Source organism: Schistocerca piceifrons, chromosome 6, assembly GCF_021461385.2.
Source record: "Schistocerca piceifrons isolate TAMUIC-IGC-003096 chromosome 6, iqSchPice1.1, whole genome shotgun sequence".
NCBI classification, from domain to species: domain Eukaryota; kingdom Metazoa; phylum Arthropoda; class Insecta; order Orthoptera; family Acrididae; genus Schistocerca; species Schistocerca piceifrons.
In genome coordinates, this window is record NC_060143.1 from 314915238 (window position 1) to 314941276 (window position 26039).

The 26039-nt window shown below is 40.2% G+C and overlaps 1 protein-coding gene across 1 annotated transcript in view; it reads right to left on the minus strand.

Annotated features, from left to right (window-relative positions):
- LOC124802527 (ATP-dependent RNA helicase Ddx1) overlaps positions 1-26039 on the minus strand; it is an 81609-nt gene that overhangs the window by 25561 nt on the left and 30009 nt on the right. The window contains exon 6 of the mRNA XM_047263373.1: positions 17231-17407. Coding sequence (XP_047119329.1) covers positions 17231-17407 — 177 coding nt within the window. The remainder of the gene's footprint in view (positions 1-17230; positions 17408-26039) is intronic.

Here is a 26039-nt window from a genome sequence, read left to right on the forward strand (position 1 = left end):
AGACAGTTGGTCATTTTCCTCTCTTTTGCTTGTGTGTTGCTGTTGCCAAATCAAAAGCATCTCCTTAAAAAAACAAAGATGATGTGACTTACCAAGAGAAAGCGCTGGCAGGTCGATAGACACACAAACAAACACAAACATACACACAAAATTCAAGCTTTCGCAACCAACGGTTGCTTCGTCAGGAAAGAGGGAAGGAGAAGGAAAGACGAAAGGATGTGGGTTTTAAGGGAGAGGGTAAGGAGTCATTCCAATCCCGGGAGCGGAAAGACTCACCTTAGGGGGAAAAACGATGGGTATACACTCGCGCGCACACACACACACACACATATCCATCCACACAGATACACATTGGTATATGTGTGGATGAATATGTGTGTGTGCGAGTGTATACCCGTCCTTTTTCCCCCCTAAGGTGAGTCTTTCCGCTCCCGGGATTGGAATGACTCCTTACCCTCTCCCTTAAAACCCACATCCTTTCGTCTTTCCCTCCCCTTCCCTCTTTCCTGACGAAGCAACCGTTGGTTGCGAAAGCTTGAATTTTGTGTGTATGTTTGTGTGTCTATCGACCTGCCAACACTTTCTCTTGGTAAGTCACATCATCTTTGTTTTCAGATATATTTTTCCCACGTGGAATGTTTCCCTCTATTTTATATATATAAAAAATTACTCAACAACATGGTGAGCTTAAATGGCTCCACACCATCTCCTTTGGTATCCCACAGCTCTTCTGAATTTAGGCACGATATGTGATAAACACCAGCAAGGTATAACAAAGCAATAAAAGCTTTAATTTCAACCAGATTTGTGTAACAAGCATTCCTAGTAAGGGTAAAAGCTGATCTCAGTTTGTCACTGTATTGGTTCATCCATGTAATGACAGAGTTCGGAACTGAGTCATTGAAAAGCAGAGGCCATGTTTCAGCATTGGTTTTCCCATGTCTATCTTTACCTTCCACCCCAGGAAAGTGTGCAAGTAACTTTTGCTAACCAAGTTTCCTCCTGTTAGGTAGGGAACTTTTATTCCACTGGATTAAGCCAATGACCCCCTTGGTCCTCATTTGTTTAGTCACGTATTACAAATCATCACTGGGCTCTTCCGTGTCATCTGTTTCTTCACAGTTTTGTTCAGATTCTGAATTTTCAGCACGTACTTCAATTTTGTGTTCAGTGTTGGCATCAGGAGGGTCACCAACTTGGTTATCATCCTTCAAAGCCTCTCACCAAACACAGCCCTGTGCAGCCTGCCAATATCTTGAGGGATGATGCCACCGGAGGTTCGCCGTGAAGTCTCCATTGTGCAATATAACATATGAAATTATATGTACAGTGGCACTACACTTATTAGGAACAACCCTGTTTTTGTACCTGCAATTTATTCTATGATCAAATTAATTCCCCAACATACTCGCAGATGATAGCACAATAAGATGGAGAAAGAAAATTGCAAAACTCTTGTCGGAAAAACTTACACAAATGGTGGCACAACACCTGTGAGGCTAAGAGCAAGCCAGTTTTACAGACAATCTGGATCACTGGCAGTGACGCAACTGGCCATCTTAAGTATGAAAATCTGAAGGATACTTGGAGAGAGTGCACCACAACACTGCCACCAACCGTGGCAAGGGAAATAAAAAAAATTGTGCACCTCTGATGTGGACACCACTAACAAAAGGTTAACAATATCTTCTCTGCTCCAGCTATCTGTATTTTGTAAATATACATTTAAACAATTTTAAAAATCACATTTTTGAGACTTTTAACAAATTATTTACTCAAAAGCCAAATTAAAAATTTGTGAGAACTGCACTGTAAATTATCTGGTTACTGTGTCAGTAGTTTGTACAATTGGAGTAGGCAATTTTTGTGTGTAAAGTATCAGAAAATGTTCAGCACACTATGTATTTAGCATTTAACCTCTAGTGTAATCTAAGCATGTTGGCACTACTGTTTTCAGCTTTCGTTTAGATTTGTGTGTGTGGTTTCAAGTTTTCATGTACAATGTCAGTGAGAGAGAAAAGCAGTGAAAGGGTTAGATATGTGGACTACTGAAACAGACAAGAAGATTATGTTTAAGAAGAGTGAAAATCACATCACAGTTGTTAGAAATCTAATTTTGCACTACTTTGACTCAATGGCAGCAATTATTTTAAATACAGGGTGCACCAACACAACTTTATGATTTCAGCACGTAATAAAACCCATTTTATGAATCAGATTTTAAAAAAATTTTTTAGTAATGTAGGCACATACCTAAAGTTTTTTTTTTTTTTTTTTTTTTTTTACACCAGTTTGAAAATCGTATCACATAGGTGGTGTACCCACTCCTCGGGTGAGGCAACATAACTTCCTTGTTTGACATGCGTACAATTCAGGCTTTAGTGGTTGTAGCAGGGAAGGATGCCTCATTTGACAGCGTAGTTCTGATGTGGTGTTCTCTTCCAGGTCAGTCACCTCATGCGTCAAAACAGTGAGGACCATGCGTTTGTCGTCGCGGCCTACTTTTCGAATCAATGCTGTGATTGCAATCCAGCAAGCCTTCCAAAATCACTTCAATGTAGCACCATGTCTCGGACCAGAAATCAACTATTACATGGCTCACTACCCCCCCCCCCCCCCCCCATGAACCATGGACCATGCCGTTGGTGGGGAGGCTTGCGTGCCTCAGCGATACAGATGGCCGTACCGTAGGTGCAACCACAACGGAGGGGTATCTGTTGAGAGGCCAGACAAACGTGTGGTTCCTGAAGAGGGGCAGCAGCCTTTTCAGTAGTTGCAGGGGCAACAGTCTGGATGATTGACTGATCTGGCCTTGTAACATTAACCAAAACGACTTTGCTGTGCTGGTACTGCGAACGGCTGAAAGCAAGGGGAAACTACAGCCGTAATTCTTCCCGAGGACATGCAGCTTTACTGTATGATTAAATGATGATGGCGTCCTCTTGGGTAAAATATTTCGGAGGTAAAATAGTCCCCCATTCGGATCTCCGGGCGGGGACTACTCAAGAGGAAGTCGTTATCAGGAGAAAGAAAACTGGCGTTCTATGGATCGGAGCGTGGAATGTCAGATACCTTAATCGGGCAGGTAGGTTAGAAAATTTAAAAAGGAAAATGGATAGGTTAAAGTTAGATATAGTGGGAATTAGTGAAGTTCGGTGGCAGGAGGAACAAGACTTTTGGTCAGGTGATTACAGGGTTATAAATACAAAATCAAATAGGGGTAATGCAGGAGTAGGTTTAATAATGAATAAAAAAATAGGAGTGCGGGTAAGCTACTACAAACAGCATAGTGAACGCATTATTGTGGCCAAGATAGACACAAAGCCCATGCCTACTACAGTAGTACAAGTATATATGCCAACTAGCTCTGCACAGGATGAAGAAATTGATGAAATGTATGACGAGATAAAAGAAATTATTCAGGTAGTGAAGGGAGACGAAAATTTAATAATCATGGGTGACTGGAATTCGTCAGTAGGAAAAGGGAGAGAAGGAAACATAGTAGGTGAATATGGATTGGGGGGAAGAAATGAAAGAGGAAGCCGCCTTGTAGAATTTTGCACAGAGCATAACTTAATGATAGCTAACACTTGGTTCAAGAATCATAAAAGAAGGTTGTATACCTGGAAGAATCCTGGAGATACTAAAAGGTATCAGATAGATTATATAATGGTAAGACAGAGATTTAGGAACCAGGTTTTAAATTGTAAGACATTTCCAGGGGCAGATGTGGATTCTGACCACAATCTATTGGTCATGAACTGCAGATTGAAACTGAAGAAACTGCAAAAAGGTGGGAATTTAAGGAGATGGGACATGGATAAACTGAAAGAACCAGAGGTTGTAGAGAGTTTGAGGGAGAGCATAAGGGAACAATTGACAGGAATGTGGGAAAGAAATACAGTAGAAGAAGAATGGGTAGCTCTGAGGGATGAAGTAGTGAAGGCAGCAGACGATCAAGTAGGTAAAAAGATGAGGGCTAGTCGAAATCCTTGGGTAACAGAAGAAATATTGAATTTAATTGATGAAAGGAGAAAATATAAAAATGCAGTAAATGATGCAGGCAAAAAGGAATACAAACGTCTCAAAAATGACATCGACAGGAAGTGCAAAATGGCTAAGCAGGGATGGCTAGAGGACAAATGTAAGGATGTAGAGGCTTGTCTCACTAGGGGTAAGATACTGCATACAGGAAAATTAAAGAGACCTTTGGAGAGAAGAGAACCACTTGTATGAATATCAAGAGCTCAGATGGAAACCCAGTTCTAAGCAAAGAAGGGAAGGCAGAAAGGTGGAAGGAGTATATAGAGGGTTTATACAAGGGTGATGTACTTGAGGACAATATTATGGAAATGGAAGAGGATGTAGATGAAGACGAAATGGGAGATAAGATACTGCGTGAAGAGTTTGACAGAGCCCTGAAAGACCTGAGTCGAAACAAGGCCCCGGGAATAGACAACATTCCATTAGAACTACTGATGGCCTTGGGAGAGCCAGTCATGACAAAACTCTACCATCTGGTGAGCAAGATGTATGAGACAGGCGAAATACCCTCAGACTTCAAGAAGAATATAATAATTCCAATCCCAAAGAAAACAGGTGTTGACAGATGTGAAAATTACCGATCTATCAGTTTAATAAGTCACAGCTGCAAAATACTAACGCGAATTCTTTACAGACGAATGGAAAAACTGGTAAAAGCAGACCTTGGGGAAGATCAGTTTGAATTCCGTAGAAATGTTGGAACACGTGAGGCAATACTAACCTTACGACTTATCTTAGAAGAAAGATTAAGAAAAGGCAAACCTATGTTTCTAGCATTTGTAGACTTAGAGAAAGCTTTTGACAATGTTAACTGGAATACTCTCTTTCAAATTCTGAAGGTGGCAGGGGTAAAATACAGGGAGCGAAAGGCTATTTACAATTTGTACAGAAACCAGATGGCAGTTATAAGAGTCGAGGGGCATGAAAGGGAAGCAGTGGTTGGGAAAGGAGTGAGACAGGGTTGCAGCCTGTCCCCGATGTTATTCAATCTGTATATTGAGCAAGCAGTAAAGGAAACAAAGGAAAAATTCGGAGTAGGTATTAAAATTCATGGAGAAGAAGTAAAAACTTTGAGGTTCGCCGATGACATTGTAATTCTGTCAGAGACAGCAAAGGACTTGGAAGAGCAGTTGAATGGAATGGACAGTGTCTTGAAAGGAGGATATAAGATGAACGTCAACAAAAGCAAAACAAGGATAATGGAATGTAGTCAAATTAAATCGGGGGATGCTGAGGGAATTAGATTAGGAAATGAGACACTTAAAGTAGTAAAGGAATTTTGCTATTTAGCGAGTAAAATAACTGATGATGGTCGAAGTAGAGAGGATATAAAATGTAGACTGGCAATGGCAAGGAAATCGTTTCTGAAGAAGAGAAATTTGTTAACATCGAGTATAGATTTAAGTGTCAGGAAGTCGTTTCTGAAAATATTTGTATGGAGTGTAGCCATGTATGGAAGTGAAACATGGACGATAACTAGTTTGGACAAGAAGAGAATAGAAGCTTTCGAAATGTGGTGCTACAGAAGAATGCTGAAGATAAGGTGGGTAGATCACGTAACTAATGAGGAGATATTGAATAGGACATGTTTTGAGGCATCAAGGGATCACAAATTTAGCATTGGAGGGCAGCATGGAGGGTAAAAATCGTAGAGGGAGACCAAGAGATGAATACACTAAGCAGATTCAGAAGGATGTAGGTTGCAGTAGGTACTGGGAGATGAAGAAGCTTACACAGGATAGAGTAGCATGGAGAGCTACATCAAACCAGTCTCAGGACTGAAGACCACAAGAAGATGGCTCACTACATTCAGACAAATCGTGATTATGACAAGATAACTTCAATTCTCCGAAGAAAGCATGTGAGGCACTTTTCAAAAACGTTTCTGCGGACAGAACTGTTTTTTCAGTGATACAACGCATTTTCACTTGACTGGATATGTCAAACAGAATAAGTTCTACTGGGATAACAACCAATCCCGAGAATTGCATCAAAGGGCTCCACAGTCATCCAGTCACAGTGTAGCGTGCAATTTCCTCAGCTAGGAGTGTCGGTCCCCAGTTTTTTGAAGAAAGTGGGATAACAATGACATTGAATTCAAACTATATGTGAACATTTTGGTGGAATTTTTGTTTCCACAACTTGATGAAATGGACTTAGGGGACATTTGGTTCCAACAGAATGGAGCAACAGTTCACATTTAAGGAAACTTCCCAAAGCACCTCATCTCAATATGAGGCGATTTGATGAGGCTGGCCCAGTCCCCCCAATTTGGCCCCCCTGGTAATTTTGTTTTCTTTTTTTTAAAATCCTATGTTTATGACAATCATCCAAGCATCCTAAAAGACCTGAAGGTCAATATACCTGTACTATGCTGGTAAGGGTCATAAGAAATGCCATAAATTGGCTTATTCAATGTATGGGCAATGGGGGACATCACCTACCTCCGATTTTCAAAACTGAACAACAAAATGTTAGATATGTACCTACATTACTAAAAACAATTCTGATTTATAAACCAGGTTTTACTGTGTTTTGAAATCAGGAAGTTATGTAGCTGCACCCAGTATTTCATAGTTTTTGACCTTGAATGTAGTTAGGCCTAACCCAAAAGTTGCCTATTCTGATTGTATCTTCCATAAGTACAATGGACAAAGAGTATCCCATGCAGTTTTTAGAATATTCAGAATGGGGATTTTTGAGAAAAGAAATTTATAAAGGCTCAAAACATTTCTGATTATCTCATTTTTATGAAGAAACATTTGGATAATTTAAGAAGTTAAAGCATTAATGTCACTGCTGACTGTTGAGTTTACACATCATTATCCTATGGCTAACCATATTTTCGAAACACTATTTTTAAGTCTGCAAAACGTTATAAACCATGTCTGACAGTTTTGACACGAGGATTTCATTCTAAATGACTTCAGATCTCCATTGTTTTTAAAAATTTAATTACACTGTATTCATTTACCCTTCCATTAAGAAACCTTCACAAATATCCTCATTTGTGATTGGACTATAACATTTTTACAAATCAAAAGAAAATGAAACTATTCAATTTTTTCACAGGCGGTCCTGTGCAACTTCAACGAATTTTTTTTTTTGGCAAAACTCTGAGATACTGATGAAACACATTCATCCTTGAGCTGTATGCTTTGAGATGAAGTCAGTCTACCCATTTGTACATTATTTGTAAGGGATGCTGTACATGCTCTGCTAGTCTGTAAAGTCTTGCTACATCTGTTCCCATTTTGGTATTTAGACACTTATTTCAATTATTAGTGGCTTGGAAATGCTGGAATCCTGTAGTCCACAATACCAATTTTTGTACCACATTAAAAATCACACAGTATCTACACTGTACCTCCCACATACTGCCTTACAGCAGAGCCACCAACCATACACTCAAATACCATATGTTGCTGCAACTACTGCCTGTTGTGACAATTTCCTCTGGAGATAAAACATGAACAATAATCACCAGATTGTTCAAAACCAAACTTCCAGCAGACGCATAATATCCCCCCAAATGTGCAAGTATTTAGGTTGCTGTCTGACCACTCTGCAGCCAGTATGTTCTCTGGGCTTTTTCCAGCTGCAACTAGCAGCTCATCATTCTGAGGCGCACACATAACTGCCAAGGAATCTCTCATACCAGCATAAATGGACAACATCAATGTTCAGGCACTTGACTGCTCACTGTCAGGTGAGGACTTGTGCATCCACAGCACCTCGTGGGGCTAGGCCCCGCCCACCGACAGCACCTCGCGGGGCTAGGCCCCGCCCACCGACAGCACCTCGCGGGGCTAGGCCCCGCCCACCGACAGCACCTCGCGGGGCTAGGCCCCGCCCACCGACAGCACCTCGCGGGGCTAGGCCCCGCCCACCGACAGCACCTCGCCGGGCTAGGCCCCGCCCACCGACAGCACCTCGCCGGGCTAGGCCCCGCCCACCGACAGCACCTCGCCGGGCTAGGCCCCGCCCACCGACAGCACCTCGCCGGGCTAGGCCCCGCCCACCGACAGCACCTCGCCGGGCTAGGCCCCGCCCACCGACAGCACCTCGCCGGGCTAGGCCCCACCCACCGACAGCACCTCGCCAGGCTAGGCCCCACCCACCGACAGCACCTCGCCGGGCTAGGCCCCACCCACCGACAGCACCTCGCCGGGCTAGGCCCCACCCACCGACAGCACCTCGCCGGGCTAGGCCCCACCCACCGACAGCACCTCGCCGGGCTAGGCCCCACCCACCGACAGCACCTCGCCGGGCTAGGCCCCACCCACCGACAGCACCTCGCCGGGCTAGGCCCCACCCACCGACAGCACCTCGCCGGGCTAGGCCCCACCCACCGACAGCACCTCGCCGGGCTAGGCCCCACCCACCGACAGCACCTCGCCGGGCTAGGCCCCACCCACCGACAGCACCTCGCCGGGCTAGGCCTTGAGCACCGACAGTGCCTCGCCAAACTGACAGATCCTCCCCAAATAAAGCCTTGAGCACTAAACGCTCACTGCCGACCAAGGCTCAGAAGACTACTTCCACCCTTGAGCACCCTACGTTTGCTGCCGAGCGCGGCTCTACTCACTGATAATCTTCCTGAACCAAGTATACAATTCACTTATCAAGAAATCTTGCTACTGAATTTTGCTCATTAGCTTTGATGAACCTACAACTGTTCTATACTACACTTTGCACTTCTATTGTAGTGTGTTGTTCTGTTTCAGTCTCCGATACTAAGAATGGCAACTGCGGTAACTGCCGCCAGAATTTTGTCCCAACAGCAACTGGTGTCCAAAGCATCAGACTTCCAATCGTCCATACTCATCTGTACACCATAAAATCTGCATTGTCCTTTGCACTGTACCTTGGCCACTGGTTGGCCGTAACACTCTATCCATTTGCCACGAACTTTAGCAGTAAGGACGAAGGTCCTTTGATGCTGTGTAGGCAGAGCCACACATACATTCCCTCACTCCTTTAGTTGCCATCTTCACCATCTTGCAGCACAGTCTGCTCCTTTCCACACCGCAGACCCCACATGCTTTCGGTTGTATCTACCCACAAACCCATACTTCGCACATCTTTTCTGTACCATTATATGGGACCTCATATGCTTCACCCGTCATCCTCCCTCCTGGAAAGGCCACACACCTAATGCTCCTACACTATTTTCAGACAGTGACACTGCAATAACCAACAAGACTTCAGATGATCCAAACCCTGAACTATCCCTGCCAGGTCGCCTCTCCAGGAACACTCATTCTGACTGCACAATTCGCAGCCAGGGCCCTCTGTATCACATAAAGGTACAGTCATTCCTTGTGTGTATGCCTTTCTATGCCCAGCAGCTGGACTTCCCTCAGGCTCTGATTCAGCATCCCTGGAACTTTTGAAGCAAACCCACACCATGCTGGGTGTGGCTTAAGTCGCCACCATCACCAGCCAAATCGTCCTTCCCAGACAGTGACATTGAATGTGGCTTTTTCAGGGTTCACTCTTACCAGTCCTAGTTTGAGCCAAATCCATCTTTAACAGTTGCATTGAAGCTGCCTGTCTTCAGCCAACACTTTCTAGGTCCAAACTACTGTCTTGAGCATCCATGCCACGGACTATCTCCTCGACCCTGGAGCACTTCCTTCCTTTGGATGTTGCATGTTCTCAGTGATGGCTATGCTCTCTCCCCTTCAGAGGCAAAGGAATGCTGAATCTTCTGGATACCACCTTACAACATTGTCACCAACCACAGAGTCGTTTATCACAGGCTGCTGCAACTTCAGCTCGCTTACAGCTCTTTCTTCTGGAGATCGAACACAATTACTCATCAGCAGAAACATGCCAGACTGTTTACAACTGAACCTCCAGCAGCCACAACAGTACCGCCTGGCACCCGCCTCCCGCCATTGGTATAAGCACAGCTGCTGCCATAGTGGCACTACTGTGCGTCCAGAAGCCATGCGCCTCCTTCGATATTCCCATCAGGTGAGTGTGTAGGTCACCTCTGCAACCAGTACACACTGATCTGCCTGCACCTAGTAGCTCACTATTCGGAGTTACATGGTTTAGCCAACAAGGAGTCTCTCACTACAGCATCCATGGACAATGGGGCTTCCACAAACCACGTCCACCCTCGAGCACCAATTGCTCACTTTCGACCAAGGCCTCAAGCCACTACCACTAACTGCAGCTTCACGGACTACGTCCTTCCTCAAGGACCCTATGCTCACTACTACATTTGGCCTCCATGGATTACCCCCATCATTGAGCACCCTAGGCTTGGTACCGAATGATGCTTCACTCAAGGTCTGAATCAAGTAGTGCAACTCTCAACAGAAATTGTGCTATTGCATTCTGTTCATTAGACTTAATAAGCATACTACGCTGTCGCAACAAGAGGAAAGGTGATGTGGCATATCCCAAGTGGCTGATTGGGGTGGGGGGTCCTAACCAGCTTACTGGCAGACTTTAGTGAAATAAAATTGCTCCCACAGACCAAATACCCTCTGCAGTTAACAACTGCATTTGTAAATCGGAGCTTGCACCAGGTAAGGTTAATTACCTTTGAAAGTTAATTATGGAAAGGTCTCTTAGGGAAAAAATTCCATCAACCTGTCCAAAAAGGAAGGTAAGGGCTAGATTGGACTTGGTGGGTAGCCAAGACGGCAATGAATAGGAGCATTTGCAATCATCCAAATGCTAACTGACACATATAAGAAAGAGTCAACATAAGAAATTAAATTATATACAAGGGTGGTTTGAAAAGTTCTCAGAATGGAATAGAAAGAAAGTACCTACATAACTGAAACTTTTTTATTTTTCAATGTAGATTAATGCACTTGATCCAACAATGTTCCAGTGCCTTGATCCCATCTCAAAAATGAGTTTAATCCAGACCTGCAAAATAGTTGACAACTCTGGCTATCAATTCTTTGTTTGAAGTGAATCTTCATCCACCAAGAAAAATGTTCAGTGTTGGAAAGAGATGGAAGTCGATTGAGCCATATCAGGTGAATAAGGCGGGGGTGAAAACAATTCATACCTTAGTTCGTGTAATTTTGCCATGGCGACAGCACATGTGTGCAGGCACGCACTGTCTTGATGGAAGATGACGTTCTGCCCTGCTAAATCTGGCCTTTTTTCACGTCTTTCATTGCAATTTGTCCAGGAGGTTGGCATAGTATTCTCCAGTAATTGTAGATTATCTCCCCACTGGGCAAACAAACAGAATCCCCTTTGTATTCCAGAACACTGATGCCATGACCTTTCCCACTGATGGAATTGTCTTTGCTTTCTTTGGTGGCGGAGAATCAGCATGTTTCCACTGTTTTGACTGTTGTTTTGTCTCTGGGGTATAGTACTGCATCCAAGTTTCATCTGTGGTCACAAACCGGTGCAAAAAATCAAAACGGGCCAAACATTGTTCCAATATGTCCATTCTCACGCAATTTTGATCCAGCATCATGAGTCGTGGCACCCGTCTTGCAGAAAATTTTTTCCATTTCTAATTATTCAGTTAAAATGTGATATACCCTTTCAGATGACATCTGACAAGTGTGAGCCCGCCATTTCACGCACTTTCAATCAGCGATTTTATATGACCTTTTTTTGCACTTTTGCAATGATTTCTGGAGTAGTGAAACATCTTGGCTGACCACTGTGCGAATCATCATCTAAGCTCTCCCAACCAAATTTAAATTAATTTGTCCACTTGACAATGGTTGAATATGAAGGAGCAGAGACACCCCAGTGTATTCTGGAAATCGGCATGAATGTCCTTTGCTTTCATACCTTTCTTTATGAAGTACTCAGTCCCTGCTTGAATCTCTATTTTTTCCATCTTTGCAAACCACTACGCGAGAACAACGTCACCACCACAGGCATGTGTTTACAGGCAACAGTCCAATGAATATGTTGTGCAAGCGCTGACCTCTTGTGGTGATTCCGAGAACCTTTCAAACCACCCTTGTACTAACAAGCAACATCAATTCACTACTTAAGACCAGAAAACTCAAGAATTTTACAGATGAATTAAATGAACAAAAAATTTTATAATAAGGAGGTTCCAGGAAATGAGAAACATGATAGAGGACCCGTTCACAGAGTTTATTATGGGAAACCAGGACAGAGAGTTATGAAGCAACAGCCCAATTTAGAACAGGATTTATAGTGAATGTAAAAATAATAGATTTAGTACAGGATTTTTGAGTAATATTACCAAGAATTGCAACTCCGACTTTTAAAACAATGAACAAAACCTACACAATTATAAATGCTCATGCCGCAACAATTGGCAAAAATTTTCTAAAAAAACAACAAAGAAAGAGGCAGATATATTTTGGGATCTTCTCAAACAAACTGTAAACAGAAGAAGTACAAGGAATATAGAAGTCTTATTGGGAGACTTCAACGCCAAGCTGGGAAAAGTAAGGAGAATGGAGTCCACATAACTTTACAAAGAAGAATGGTCGAAGTCTTATAGAACAACATGCTTCAAGAGGAAGCCAAATAACTTAAAACATGGAAACTTCCAGACTGGAGGAAGGGAGATTGGCAGCTAGACCATGTCTGTATAGACAAAAATTTTCATAATGAAATATACAATGTTAACGTACTGAGAGGAGTAGACATAGGCTGACACCACTGCTTAGTTAAAATTTAAATCAAATTCACCCAATTGAAATAATGAGAAAGTAATAAAACAAGGAGGTGGCATGAACCACATCAGATAATTAAAAATGACAAATACCAACACACAACACAAACTATTAAAGTAACAGATGATCCAGAAGAACTGGTACCAAGTCTCAGGAAACAAGCAATGAATCTAGCTCCCTTAAACCCATGAAGAAAACACGCATGGTGGACTCAGGAATGTGAATTTCCAGGAAGAAAGAGACCAGGCATGGTTAAAGTTTCAAACAAACAAAACAAAAGAAAATGCATCAACCTCAAAAATGAAAAGAAAATATTCATACGAAACATTAGGGGAATTAAGAGAGAATTCCATGAAGACATAATAAACTCTGTAAAAGGTAAGTACCACAAAACCAATTCCAAGAACTATCTATGGGAAACAACTACAACGGTATGGGCTGCTGACACTAATACTGAAAAATGAAGATGACAGACTGGCACACACAGACAAAGAAAATGCTGAAATCATGGCAAAAGCATTTAATAAACTTCTGAATTGTGAAGAACCCAAAGAACTCTTACAAATTGACATAAATACCCCAATTAAAACTGAACCTAACAAACTAGACCACCAACTTTCCAAAAGGTAGTGTGTCCTTAAAGGACAAAAAAACTGTAAGGCATGTGGAGAAGATCAGGTTTTTGTTGAAAAGCGGAAATATTTAAGACACACAGTCAGGACCTCCCTACACAATGCTCTCACAAAAATTTGGATAACAGAATAATTCCCTGAACATTGGACCACAACCATCATTTGCACACTACACAAGGTGGTGGATAAGAGCAATCCAGACAACTACAGAGGAATCTCTCACTCCTAGGCTGCACATACAACTTTTTATCCAAGATCGTATCTGCAACAATCGAGGAACAGTCTAGGAACAACTACAACAGGAGTTAGGTAATACCAGGGAGGTTTCAAACCATGGAGAAGCTGCGCAGAGCAGGTCATTACTTTAAAAATGATTATGGCATACTACATGAAACGGAAAAACTGCTTGCAATAACATTTGTAGATTTTAAGAAGGCATATGACTGCCTCCATAGACCTCCAGTACTAAAAATTTTACGGAATGTAAGAGTCCAACCAAAACTAACTAAATTAATAGTACTTACTCTAACCAACAGCAAATCGAAAGTTCATGAATGTCCTAGTAAATGACCATTGGATAAGGGCTTAGAACCAGTAATGAGTACAATCAGGAGGAAGTGTATCTCATTCTTTGAACATTATGAGAACACCAGAAAACAAAATCAGGACGGGAATAATAGAAAAATCGTGGGATAGTAAGAGTAACATTAAATGGATCACAGAAACTAAGGAAGATAAAAGAACTCTAAATTACAACAGATGACTTAAAAAAAAAGAGAAAATCAGAATAATGCAAGAGACACAAACCAGGCTAAAAATGATGATCAATAAAAGGGGCTACAGGAAGAGCGATCTCAGATGAAGAAAGAAAGAAAATATCTGAAAAATGATGAAGTAATGGGCAGACAGAAGTACAAAACACTCTTCACATAATAATAAATTATAATAGTCCCTGTATAACCACTGCTCTATTGAATTGTCTCACTGAATCATCATCAAACTGTACTGTATTACTGAATAACAACCTGTATAAGCCTTTGTATAATTGACTGGGGTGGTCCAGTGAAGGCCATAAAATAACAAATAAATAAACATACACTTGTCCTTTGCTACACTGGTCACTTGAATTGTAGTGTGTTGTTCCCCTTTGGTCACAAACACTAAAATCTACCAATGTAAATAGTCAACAATTAATTTCCACAAGCATGTTCATAGGCTTTTGTAATGTCGCTACATTTGAGGTGTTACAGCACATATCTACACAAAATTTCTTCAGCAAACAATTTGAAATCTCTAAAATTTGACTGAAATAACTAGTTGAAAACCAGGTAAATGGAGTAGTGGCAGTACCAAAAAGCACATTTTGTGCTGATAGTATTTGTTACAATCATAAGAGACAAAAGACTGTTCAGCACTGCTGGTAAAAACACATGACAATAAATTACTCACTAGAAGCTCTCAGGACAACAGGTTCCTTCTTCAAGGAGTAAAGAGTAGCTGGTTGATACTGGTTTTTGTGGGCATAAAGGGGGATCTGGTTACATAAATAGTTTTGCTCATGCAGGAATGGGATATCCATATGACAAAAAGGAACTTAAGTCACTGGTACAACTATATGTTAAACAAAGTTCACTGAAACACCATTTAAGGATGGTTATCCTAGTGAGGATTGTTATCAAGCCTTTTATCAAGCGCAATCCCTGCATTTCTTTGAAGAAACCTGAATGCCTTTGCAAGTCCCAAAAGGATACTAGATAGACATCTGTAGTTCAAACCTTCTACAATGAACTGATAATGAGAAATTATGTTTTGTCTAGAATTGTGGTGAGTCTGGGTTTGGCAAAGACCCAACTAGGGCAAGATATCTTGGAGAAGAGGGAAAGCCACTGAATAGGGTCTCTGCTGGATCAGGCAGGGAATCAACAACTGTTTTGGTCTGCTTTGCTACAGATAACACTTACTTGACACAGCTGATCACATGTAAGGATGGAGCAGTTCAGAGTCAATGGACTTCAAGTAATACTTACCCATGGACACTTTATGCTGCTTCAACAAACGGGAGGATGTTATTACTGGTTCACTACAACTTATATCCTTAACAGATAAAAATGTCATACAATTCACAAATTACCCAGTCAATTGTAACTACCAATTTTGTATGTATGTGTCACTTCATAGTTCGTGCATGAAGTTTGTGCTTGATTCGGCCACTAGAGGCCACCCAGCTGCTAATACAACAACAGCTGTGTGCACAGCCTGCCGGCTGCGCCCCTCTTGAAACTGATGAATATATAGGCCAGAGCACATGGCTCCACCACCCACTTATTTATTATTAATTGCATTGCATGTTGCCTTCCATGTCTGTGTACTGTTTGAGCAACGAATTACAGTGTTCTTGGGTTATAACAAAAGCGCTGCTTCGATTTCCGTCCTAAACTTGTTAGTCTACAATTAGTGGAAATGGTTGTACAAAACAACATTCAGTGTGATTTCACAATTATTTACCTGACAGACACAGCCTTTTGACAAATTTGTGTTTGGCCCTGTTAAAAATATTTGGCTAAGCTCGGCTAAGATTTGATTTAGTGTTTGTGTGTTCTGTTTATATGTACTGACAATGAGCATGTTATCTACCACTACAGTTTTAATGTTATTTAATAAATTCCTTACAAATGTTACTTATTTTTAACTGATTCGTTTCAAAATTTTCCCATTTTGGAATTATTACATGGTCATTGAGGTAATTGTAAATACTGATATACTCATTCAGGAAACTGTTCAGAAACACACACACACACACACACACACACACACACACACACACACACCCCACACACACACAGAAAGCAGGCACTGGAGAGTGGGGTATGGATGGTGAGAGAAAAGAGCACTATCTGGTGGATCATACAGGGACTAGGGGCAGGGGCTGTCACCTGGAAATCTTGTCCAGCCACCTCTTAGTCCCTGCATGCTCCATCAGACGGTACACTCCTCTCTCCCCACCTGTATTCTGCTATCCCTCCACCTTCCCATCCCCAACTACAACACTGAAACAATGCAAGAGTTGCAGCCTGGCTAGAGCAAGCAAAGATGGTGATCATGTATGCATGAGGTGTACCTGCTTGTGTGAACAGATTTGCTTTTCTTTCTTTTCTGAAGAAAACTTTGGGTGAAAGCTGAGTGTGGAACAGTCTTTTCATTGTATAAATGAAGAATCTCGTTTGATCTATGGTCAATGTTACATAAAATCTTATTGCAGCTGTCTGAGTACTGATTTAGTAGAGATCGGTATTGAATCAAGATTTCAGAAGATTTCATCTAGTCAGGTGTTTGACAAGTACTACATAGCAGGTGTGTCATTTATTAGCAACATACACATTGGTCAAACTCTTGCAAGTGTTGGTTTATAGTTACTCCTGCTGGCAAATCCATATACATGCCAAACTTCTGAGATTGCTGCCTCCATTCACTCCTTACCTGGGATACATGTAAAGACATATGGTAAATGTAAACATGAGACAGTTAGAATCAACAGGTTAATAACCGGAGAGCAGAGTTTGTATTTCAGGCCTACTACATCTTAAAATTACAAAAATAACTCATTTGAATTTAGAAAGCTAGTAAATCATTTCAAACTACCGCACCCACCCCTACATCAAAAATACTGTAAACAAAATGCTATCCAGTGTCATTACACTTTCTAGCTTTAATCTTCACAAAGAAATGCACATAATATCTTGCACAATATTTACCTTGCACTTGCAATATTCTCCATGCCATCTGATGGCAAAACAAATGATGTGTGCAGAAAATCAAACCTACTTCTTCAGCAATAATAAGTCCTACTTACACTGCACATTACCAAAATATTCTTAGGAATTTTAATAGCAGACTACTTGCCTCTATAACAATCGCCTGAGGAGCATTCTTAACTGACTTGCTCTGTGATGAAGCAGCTCCAGTTCCAGTTTCATTTTGCTTCACATATTCTTTAGGAGCTTCACAAATGGCCAAATATCCATCAGTTGGTGGATGTTTGAAAGGTTGTGTCCCAAAATTGAATGACATCTCTGCATTCTATATACAACATTAAAATGGATTAGTAGTTTATACTTTCAACGCTACCTTAGTTACATCAACAGATGAACTGCGCAATTTCATCTCAAATCATAAAGGTCTAGAGTGAATTTGTCACACCACTATTTCAAATATATATAAAACACAACAGACTTCTTTAAATGAGAATATTTGTGAAAATGTACCGAAAGGGAAAACTGAAAAATTGTAATAAAGAAACCAAAAGCGATCGAGATCTGAATTTATTTCCAATAAATACTTTGTTCCTCATACTATGAGACATGATTAATACACTTCTGAGATTTTTTTTCTTTTCCTTTTTCTTTAGAAAAATAAACTACGAAAGTTTGTAACTTTTGCAAATTTCAAAATTATGTTTTGAAAATATGAATAGTCACAGAATGTTAACTGTCTTGAGAAATCACAAACTGGAAGGACTGCTGTCAGTTATGATGTTAATGCATGAAATTTTTAAACTGTCAAAATATTTGTACATAAAGATGAAAGAATCCGAAATTTTTCGGTTATTTTGAAATTATTTTCCCCAAAGACCCCAACCTAAATGTTCCAAAAACCTCATGGTACATTAGCTGGTCATTGCACTTCAGGAATGTACCATCAGAATGGGCAATACTTTTCTGTACAAAATGTGAAAAATTTTTTAGGTAGACCTAGCTCTACTTTCAAGGTCAATACTGATTGCTGATTTTAAGTAAATGCCATGAAAAACTGGTATTTCTGAATCAAAATAATTACTTTACAATATTACACTACTGGCCATTAAAACTGCTACACCACAAAGATGACGTGCTACAGACGTGAAATTTAACCGACAGGAAGAAGATGCTATGATATGCAAATGATTAGCTTTTCAGAGCATTCACACAAGGTTGGTGCCAGTGGCGGCACCTACAACGTGTTGACATGAGGAAAGATTCCAACCGATTTCTCATACACAAACAGCAGTTGACAGGCGTTGCCTGGTGAAACGTTGTTGTGATGCCTCATGTAAAGAGGAGAAATGCGTACCATCACGTTTCAGACTTTGATAAAGGTCGGATTGTAGCCTATTGCAATTGCGGTTTATTGTATCGCGACATTGCTGTTCACATTGGTCGAGATCCAATGACTGTTAGCAGAATATGGAATAGGTGGGTTCAGGAGGGTAATACGGAACGCCGTGCTAGATCCCAACGGCCTCGTATCACCAGCAGTCGAGATGACATCACAGATAGTGTACTCAAAGACGAATCTGGGTGCACGAATGGCAAAACGTCATTTTTTCGGATGAATCCAGGTTCTTTTTACAGCATCATGATAATCGCACCCATGTTTGGCGACATAATGGTGAACGCACATTGGAAGCGTGTGTTCGTCATCGCCATACTGACGAATCACCCGGCGTGATGGTATGGGGTGCCATTGGTTACACGTCACGGTCAACTCTTGTTCGCACTGACGTTACATTTCAGATGTGTTATGACCCGTGGCTCTACTCTTCATTCGATCCATGTGAAACCCTACATTTCAGCAGGATAAGGCACAACCGCATTTTGCAGGTCTTGCACGGGCCTTTCTGGATACAGGAAATGTTCGACTGCTGCACTGGCCAGCACATTCTCCAGATCTCTCACCAATTGAAAACGTCTGGTCAATGGTGGCCGAGCAACTGGCTCGTCACAATACGCCAGTCACTACGCTTGATAAACTGTGGTATAGTGTTGAAGCTGCATGGGCAGCTGTACCTGTACACGCCATCCAAGCTCTGTTTGACTCAATGCCCAGGAGTATCAAAGCCGTTATTATGGCCAGAGGTGGTCGTTCTGGGTACTAATTTCTCAGGATCTATGCACCCAAATTGCATGAAAATGTAATCACATGTCAGTTCCAGTATAATATATTTGTCCAATGAATACCTGTTTATCATCTGCATTTCTTCTTGGTGTAGCAAGTTTAATGGCCAGTAGTGTATAAGAGAATGGGAAAATAACTCATAATTTTGTTCAAAAGCATTTTATAACAAACATGAGATGCAGAATACTTATACCCACTTTTCTTTTTATGGTATTATTCACTGATTATTATTGTCATCTGTCATGATTTTACTTTTTCATGACTTTCGATGAATTAAAATTGCCTACACTGTAACAATCAATACTACACTGTTGAAAAGAGTTCATTTGTTTTTTTTCGTCTGTTTGTCGTTGAACTTTTACAGGTGAGCTGAGTTTGCACACAGGCAAAAATGATCCAACAATAGAAGTGCTTGGGAACTGGAAATTGCACACTGATCTTTTGATGATGGTCATTTCAAAGCAATAGCAGGACCATGAAGTGTCAAAGGAGATGGTTATATCTCGCAGCCCATGAGACATACTTATTATTTGTCCCATCTACCACTGATTGTCATACACATGAGAAATGAAGTGGCTCACTGCAAAGTCTTCTAATGTACACTGTGGTTTCTGCATTTCACACGCAGTAACAGGCTGAATTTCGTGGATAACCGTTCTTGCAATGTACGTGCCACTCTGGGATGTAACCCAGTAGTGACTTGATTGAATTCCTACCACAGGCTTCATAGTAGACCACTCTTCTCTCTTTTTAAAATTGAATTCCCTTAATGTACTTTCATTTAGCATTAAAAAGTTCCATTTTGTTGCTAATGTTGATATAGTGCATACAAATCCAGCAGCATCTCTTGTAGCATCAACAGCTTCATGCTGTGCATCTGCAAACTGTAAATATCTTTTTTTTTTTTTTTTTTTTTTTTTTTTTTTTTTTTTTTTTTTTTTTTTTTTTTTGTCTTTCACTCATAAAGCTGAAAGTGGTTTTTAAAATGAGATGCTGCGCCATCAGTCATATACACATTTTAGGAAATGCATGGCTTCTAGTCATCAATTAGCATGCTGACAGCATAGATACATGTGCAATGTCATGAATGAGATCATCACTGACAATAGCAAAACTGTGTGATATTCCAAGAAAGTGAGCAACACGTGTATGTTTTTACCTGTGATGTGTGCCTGTGGTAATTTTGAATTTCATTCTGCAAAGCAACAGACCATTTCTCAGCAAAGTCGTGTTGAAGAACAAATGTGTCAGTATTCTGGGATGTGGCTGGCTTTACTTCTGCTATGGCCTGTCTCTGAATCCTCCAGATATGATGATCAGCTATTCCTTTCATGACCCAATGCTTAACCTCTGTAACAAACTTCTCTGGCTCTATTGTCTTCTTCACCAACTCTCCTCCCTCCGACAATGCATAGGTTACGTCATTGTCAGTATCCTGAAGGTGTAATGCTTCAACAGTCATCAATTCAGCACCAGGACAGATTGCACACTCCTGCAACCAACATTCATCTTGTAGCTATTGACATACACACAATAGCATCATGTCCATCTCTGTGTACTTCTTTCCCATGACACTGCTTATTGTGAAACAAACAAGTTTCAAATTAGTGCAGTAAATACATGTGCATACTTCCTTCAATGGCTGGCATTTTATACATTTTGGTCATAAGGAGTAGAATTTTGTAAGACCAATTTTTAAATTCAGGTTCTCCTTTTTCATCATGAGATATCTTCTCTTATTGATTTCGTCATATCTCTTTTTACCTTTTTAACTTTTTCACCTTTTTCGCTAACAGAGGTGACATCAGCCTGGTTGGGTGATATTCCGTAACAGTAGTAAGCGTATCATCTTGCGATGGATGCACACAATAAGAATCTGAGCATGTCTTTCTCGAGCTTTTGAAATCAATGTGAGAAAGTGGGTATGTACTTCTGTATCAGCTGCTTAGAGTAGCTACTTGGTATCAGTAACTGTACCTTCTCAGTGTAAGTGGCTGCTGAGATCAGTATTTAGGATTTGAAACCACAAATCACATTTCGTGCATATATCACTATCTCAAGTTCTCAAGGGCATCGACATTATAAACTCCACAAAGTTTTGAAGATTTTGCTTGTGTAAAACTTGTTTCAATTTCTTCCACATTTCTTTTTACATACTGTTTTCTTCTTGTGCTTCTTACCTTTCCTGGATGTTTGAGGGGGGATATAGTAGGGGCTACAGCAGAAATGCTAACATTCAATGCAACAACAACTACACACCCAGGAATATAACTATCTGCACTGCTTTCTTCAGTTTAACATTTGGGTAATAGTGATCGTTCAGGTGGGTTGTCATTAAATTGTAGTGAATGTAGCAATTCCTGCACAATGGATGTGATCCTAATACTGTTGCTTGAAGACCAAGATATTTCTGGAATACCTCTGACAGATTTCCAACAACTGTGAAGTGTTTTTCACTTTTATTGAACACTGCCTTCTTGTGTCTTTTTTCATAGTTCACACACCTCATTCTTTCACTACTGTGTTTCCTCACTGACACTGTATCTAACAAAAAGTTCAAACCAAACACAAAACTTGCTGCAGAATGTTTTATGTGCAAGTTCTCACTCGTTTGTTATACACAGAAGAGTGCTGGAAACAGTGTGCCAACATGCATATTTTACACTAGAAATTCGGTGATGTAAAATATGCAGAATGTTGAAAATTTTTTACACTTTACACAGAAAAATATTGCCCACTGTGTTTTCACTGACAACTAACATATTAACCAAATAATATATTGTTTAATTCTCAAAAGTTTTTGGATGGGGGTTTTTCAAGTAAATGATTCATAAAAACTCATAAAAATGTAATTTTTTACATTTTTAGTAATAAATATTTACAGATAGCTGAAGCAGAGAAGATACTGTTTATAATTACATCACTAGTATCTGGTAATATGACATTCTGTGACTTTCCAAATTAGAAAAAAAAAAATTAAGAGAAAAATTAACTTGAATTTTGTATTTTTGTCTTAAGTTTGTAAAGTCGACAGAAGTCCATAAGTGTGCAGGTGTCAACTAAACTTCAATACACTAAGATGGAGCTTTAACCCAAAAAATCTGCCAGGTCTCCAGTACTTTTGGTTTATTAGTTATATTTTTTGTTCACTACTGTTTTAAGAGTTATTTACAAAATATACATTTTTCAAAGGGCTGTACAATTTACAAAAATTAAGATAAAATGAAAATACTTTATTTCAATGATTAATGGAAAATCTCATACAAAGATGTGAAACAAATACTAACAAAGAGATAGAGGGGCTGGCCGGTACTTACCTCAGCTCAGTACAGCCGATAGATAACATAAAACAGAACTGAAAATTTACATTCCTAGCTTTCGGAACAAATGTTCCTTCATTGGGGAGGAGAGAGGGGAAAGAAAGGGAAGAAGGGAAAGGAGATTCAGTTACTCACAACCCAGGTTTCCCTGTTGCTTCATAACCTGGGTTGTGAGTAACTGAATCTCCTTTCCCTTCTTCCCTTTCTTTCCCCTCTCTCCTCCCCGATGAAGGAACATTTATTCCGAAAGCTAGGAATGTAAATTTTCAGATCTATCGGCTGTACTGAGCTGAGGTAAGTACTGGCCAGCCCCTCTATCTCTTTGTTAGTATTTGTTTCAAACACTTTATTTCTTAACACTTATGATATAGAGGTCTAATATATATTTTTTCGAGAGAAATTCACGGCCACGAGTTGACATGGCCTGTATGATTTGAGATGTGATCAACCAACCAATTTTAAGTGATAAATCTAGGAAAGAAATTCAACCCCTGTGTATTGCCCCCATAGGGATCAAGCAATGGAGACTCCAGGTAGGAAAATCAACAATGTAGAGAAAGACAGATTGCTACTTACTGCAAAGAAGACACCAAGTTGCAGACAGGCACAATTAAAAAACACTCACATGTAGCTTTTGGCCACAGCCTGCATCCGACACACACACACACACACACACACACACACACACACACACACACACACAGGAAGCACACCTCACGCACACACGACTGCCAACTCCGGTCTCTCTCTCTCTCTCTCTCTCTCTCTCTCTCTCTCTCTCTTTCTCTGCTGATGCAGGCTATGGCCAAAAGCTATATGCGAGTGTCTTAACTGTGCCTGTCTGTAACGTAATGTGTCTTGTTTACAGTAAGTAGCAATCTATCTTTTCCTACATTGTTGATATCCCATAGGGATAACGAGTATATGATTACAGTAATTACAGTACACACACACACACACACACACACACACACACACACACACACACACACACACACTCTTAAGCAATCATTCTTCCTATGCTCCCTATGTGAACGGAATGGAAAAAAAGCACCCTGCCTTGTACTTCAGTGATTGCCAGGGTATAGATGTAAATGAAATAAAATGCATTAAAATGTAGCAACCTGTGTTTAGAACTACTGAGCCTTTGTTGATAAGTGAGGAAAAAGCCACAACCCTCCCCCTCCCTACCCTTTTTCAGAAGTTGATTGATCATCTACTGACTTCAAGATTTTACGTTCTTTGTTGTCTGGTTGCCGATTTTCTTGATACTTTGTCTTCATTATTTACAATGTTTGCATCTTTTTGTCTACATCAATACAGTTTCTAGCCTTCACTTTGAGAGTTTTATATCTGGACATCAACATAAACAGTTTTTGTCTGATAAACAGGTTTAGCTCTTTTTTCCCCCGTAATTGAATTGAATTTTATTTGATCCTGTAAGATTACATCGTGTACAGTAAATGTACGTGTAATATAGGACATGTCAAAGTATTAAAATTCTTTATCAATTATTTTTCTACACCTTTAGCTTACATTTTTACATCACTGATAATGAGTAACAATATATACAAATTTAATGGCATAAGTATTCTGCAACACTGTAAAACTCTTTTTCAATGAGATAGTCTTTAAGTTTCTTTGTAAATTCATTGTGAAGTACACTATCTTGCAGGGTTTTGGGCAGACTTCTTAGTAGTCTGATACCAGAGTACTGGGGTCCTTTTTCTAGCATTGCCAGTCGGTGGGGTATGCTGCGTACTTCATTCTTCTTTCTTGTAATACACTAGCACTTGTAATCCAGTCCTCACTACCTTTTGTGATGTACATTATTGTTTTGTTTTGTATATATATAATGATGAAAAAGTTAAGATACCTAAATTCTTGAAACAGTTTCTGCATGTTTCAGAGGTCTTTCTTCTTAAAATGGTCCTAATTGCTTTTTTTTGTAATGTGAACACTCGTTTTGTCTCTTGTTTGTTTGAGTTTCCCCACACCGTCACTCCATACTGTAAGTATGGTTCGAAAAGTCCATGATACACTGTACACAGAAGGTTCTTGTCTGAATACTGTGATAGCTGCATCATTAAGAATATGACAGAGCTCAGTTTCTTACAGACATTATTAATACATTATTAATATGTTTTTTCCATTTCAGTTCATTATCCACAAGAATACCTAAGAATCTATCAGATTCTACTTCTTCCAGCCTTGTTCCGTCAACCTCTAAATCCATGTCTACAGCCTTTTCCTTGTTTTTAAACACTGCATACATAGTCTTTTTTAGATTTATAACCAGTTCATTTTCCAACAGCCACTGAGCTGTGACATTTGCAGATATGTATGCTCTTCTCTCAAGCTGTTCCATATTTTGGTCACTATTTAGTATTGTCATGTCATCAGCATACAATATTTTCTTTTCTTCCTCCTCAACACCTATATCATTAACAAATACATTAAATAACAATGGCCCCATTACCGAACCCTGCGGCACTCCATATTTGATGGATTTGGTTTCTGATTGGTACGAGTTTCCTAATGATACATACTGCTTGCGGTTGCACAAGTATGATTTTATCCATTCACCTGGTTGCCCCCGAATGCCATAGTTGCTTAATTTTTGTATCAGCATTTCATGGTCAATGGTGTCAAATGCCTTTGAAAGATCCAGAAACATTGCAGAGACAACCTTTTTCTCATCTAAGGACTGTAAAATGTATTCTGTTAGACTGACAATTGCTGGTTCTGTAGATTTACCCTTTCTGAAACCATGTTGTGAGGTCATGAGAATGTTATGTTTGTCCAAATAGTTAACTAATCTGGTATACATAAGCATTTCTAGGATTTTTGAGAAACCTGATATCAGTGAAACTGGTCTGTAGTTGTTGGGATCATCCTTACACCCTTTCTTGTACACTGGCATTACCTTCGTTATCTTCAGTTTTTCTGGAAAAATTGCATCTCTGAAAGAACAGTTTGCTATGTTCAGCAGTGGTATTATTATCTCCTCACATACCAGCTTTATTACATGATTTGATATTTCATCATCACCAGCTGATTTCTTGGACTTCAGTTTCTGTATAGTTTTCCGCAATTCATCTTCCATGACTGGTCTTAAGAACATAGTACTGCATGATCTTTTTGGTACCTTAATACCCTTCTGTTTTTGACTATTTCTTTCCAATTTTAGGTTTTCTACTACACTGATATAGTTATTATTCAGTATGTTTGCTATTTCCATACCATCTGTAACCACTGTGTTGTCTACTTTAATTGACCTAATACCTTCTTCTTTGTTTGACCCATCTTTTTCCTTTCTTTCAGCACTGATTGCATTCCAAGCTGCCTTTGCCTTGTTTTTTTTGAGTTCGCTATAGTGGTGTCAATTGCTCTTGCTTTCGCTTCTCTTATTGTTTTTCTATACTTCTTTTTTAACATTTTATAGTTTTCAGCTTCGC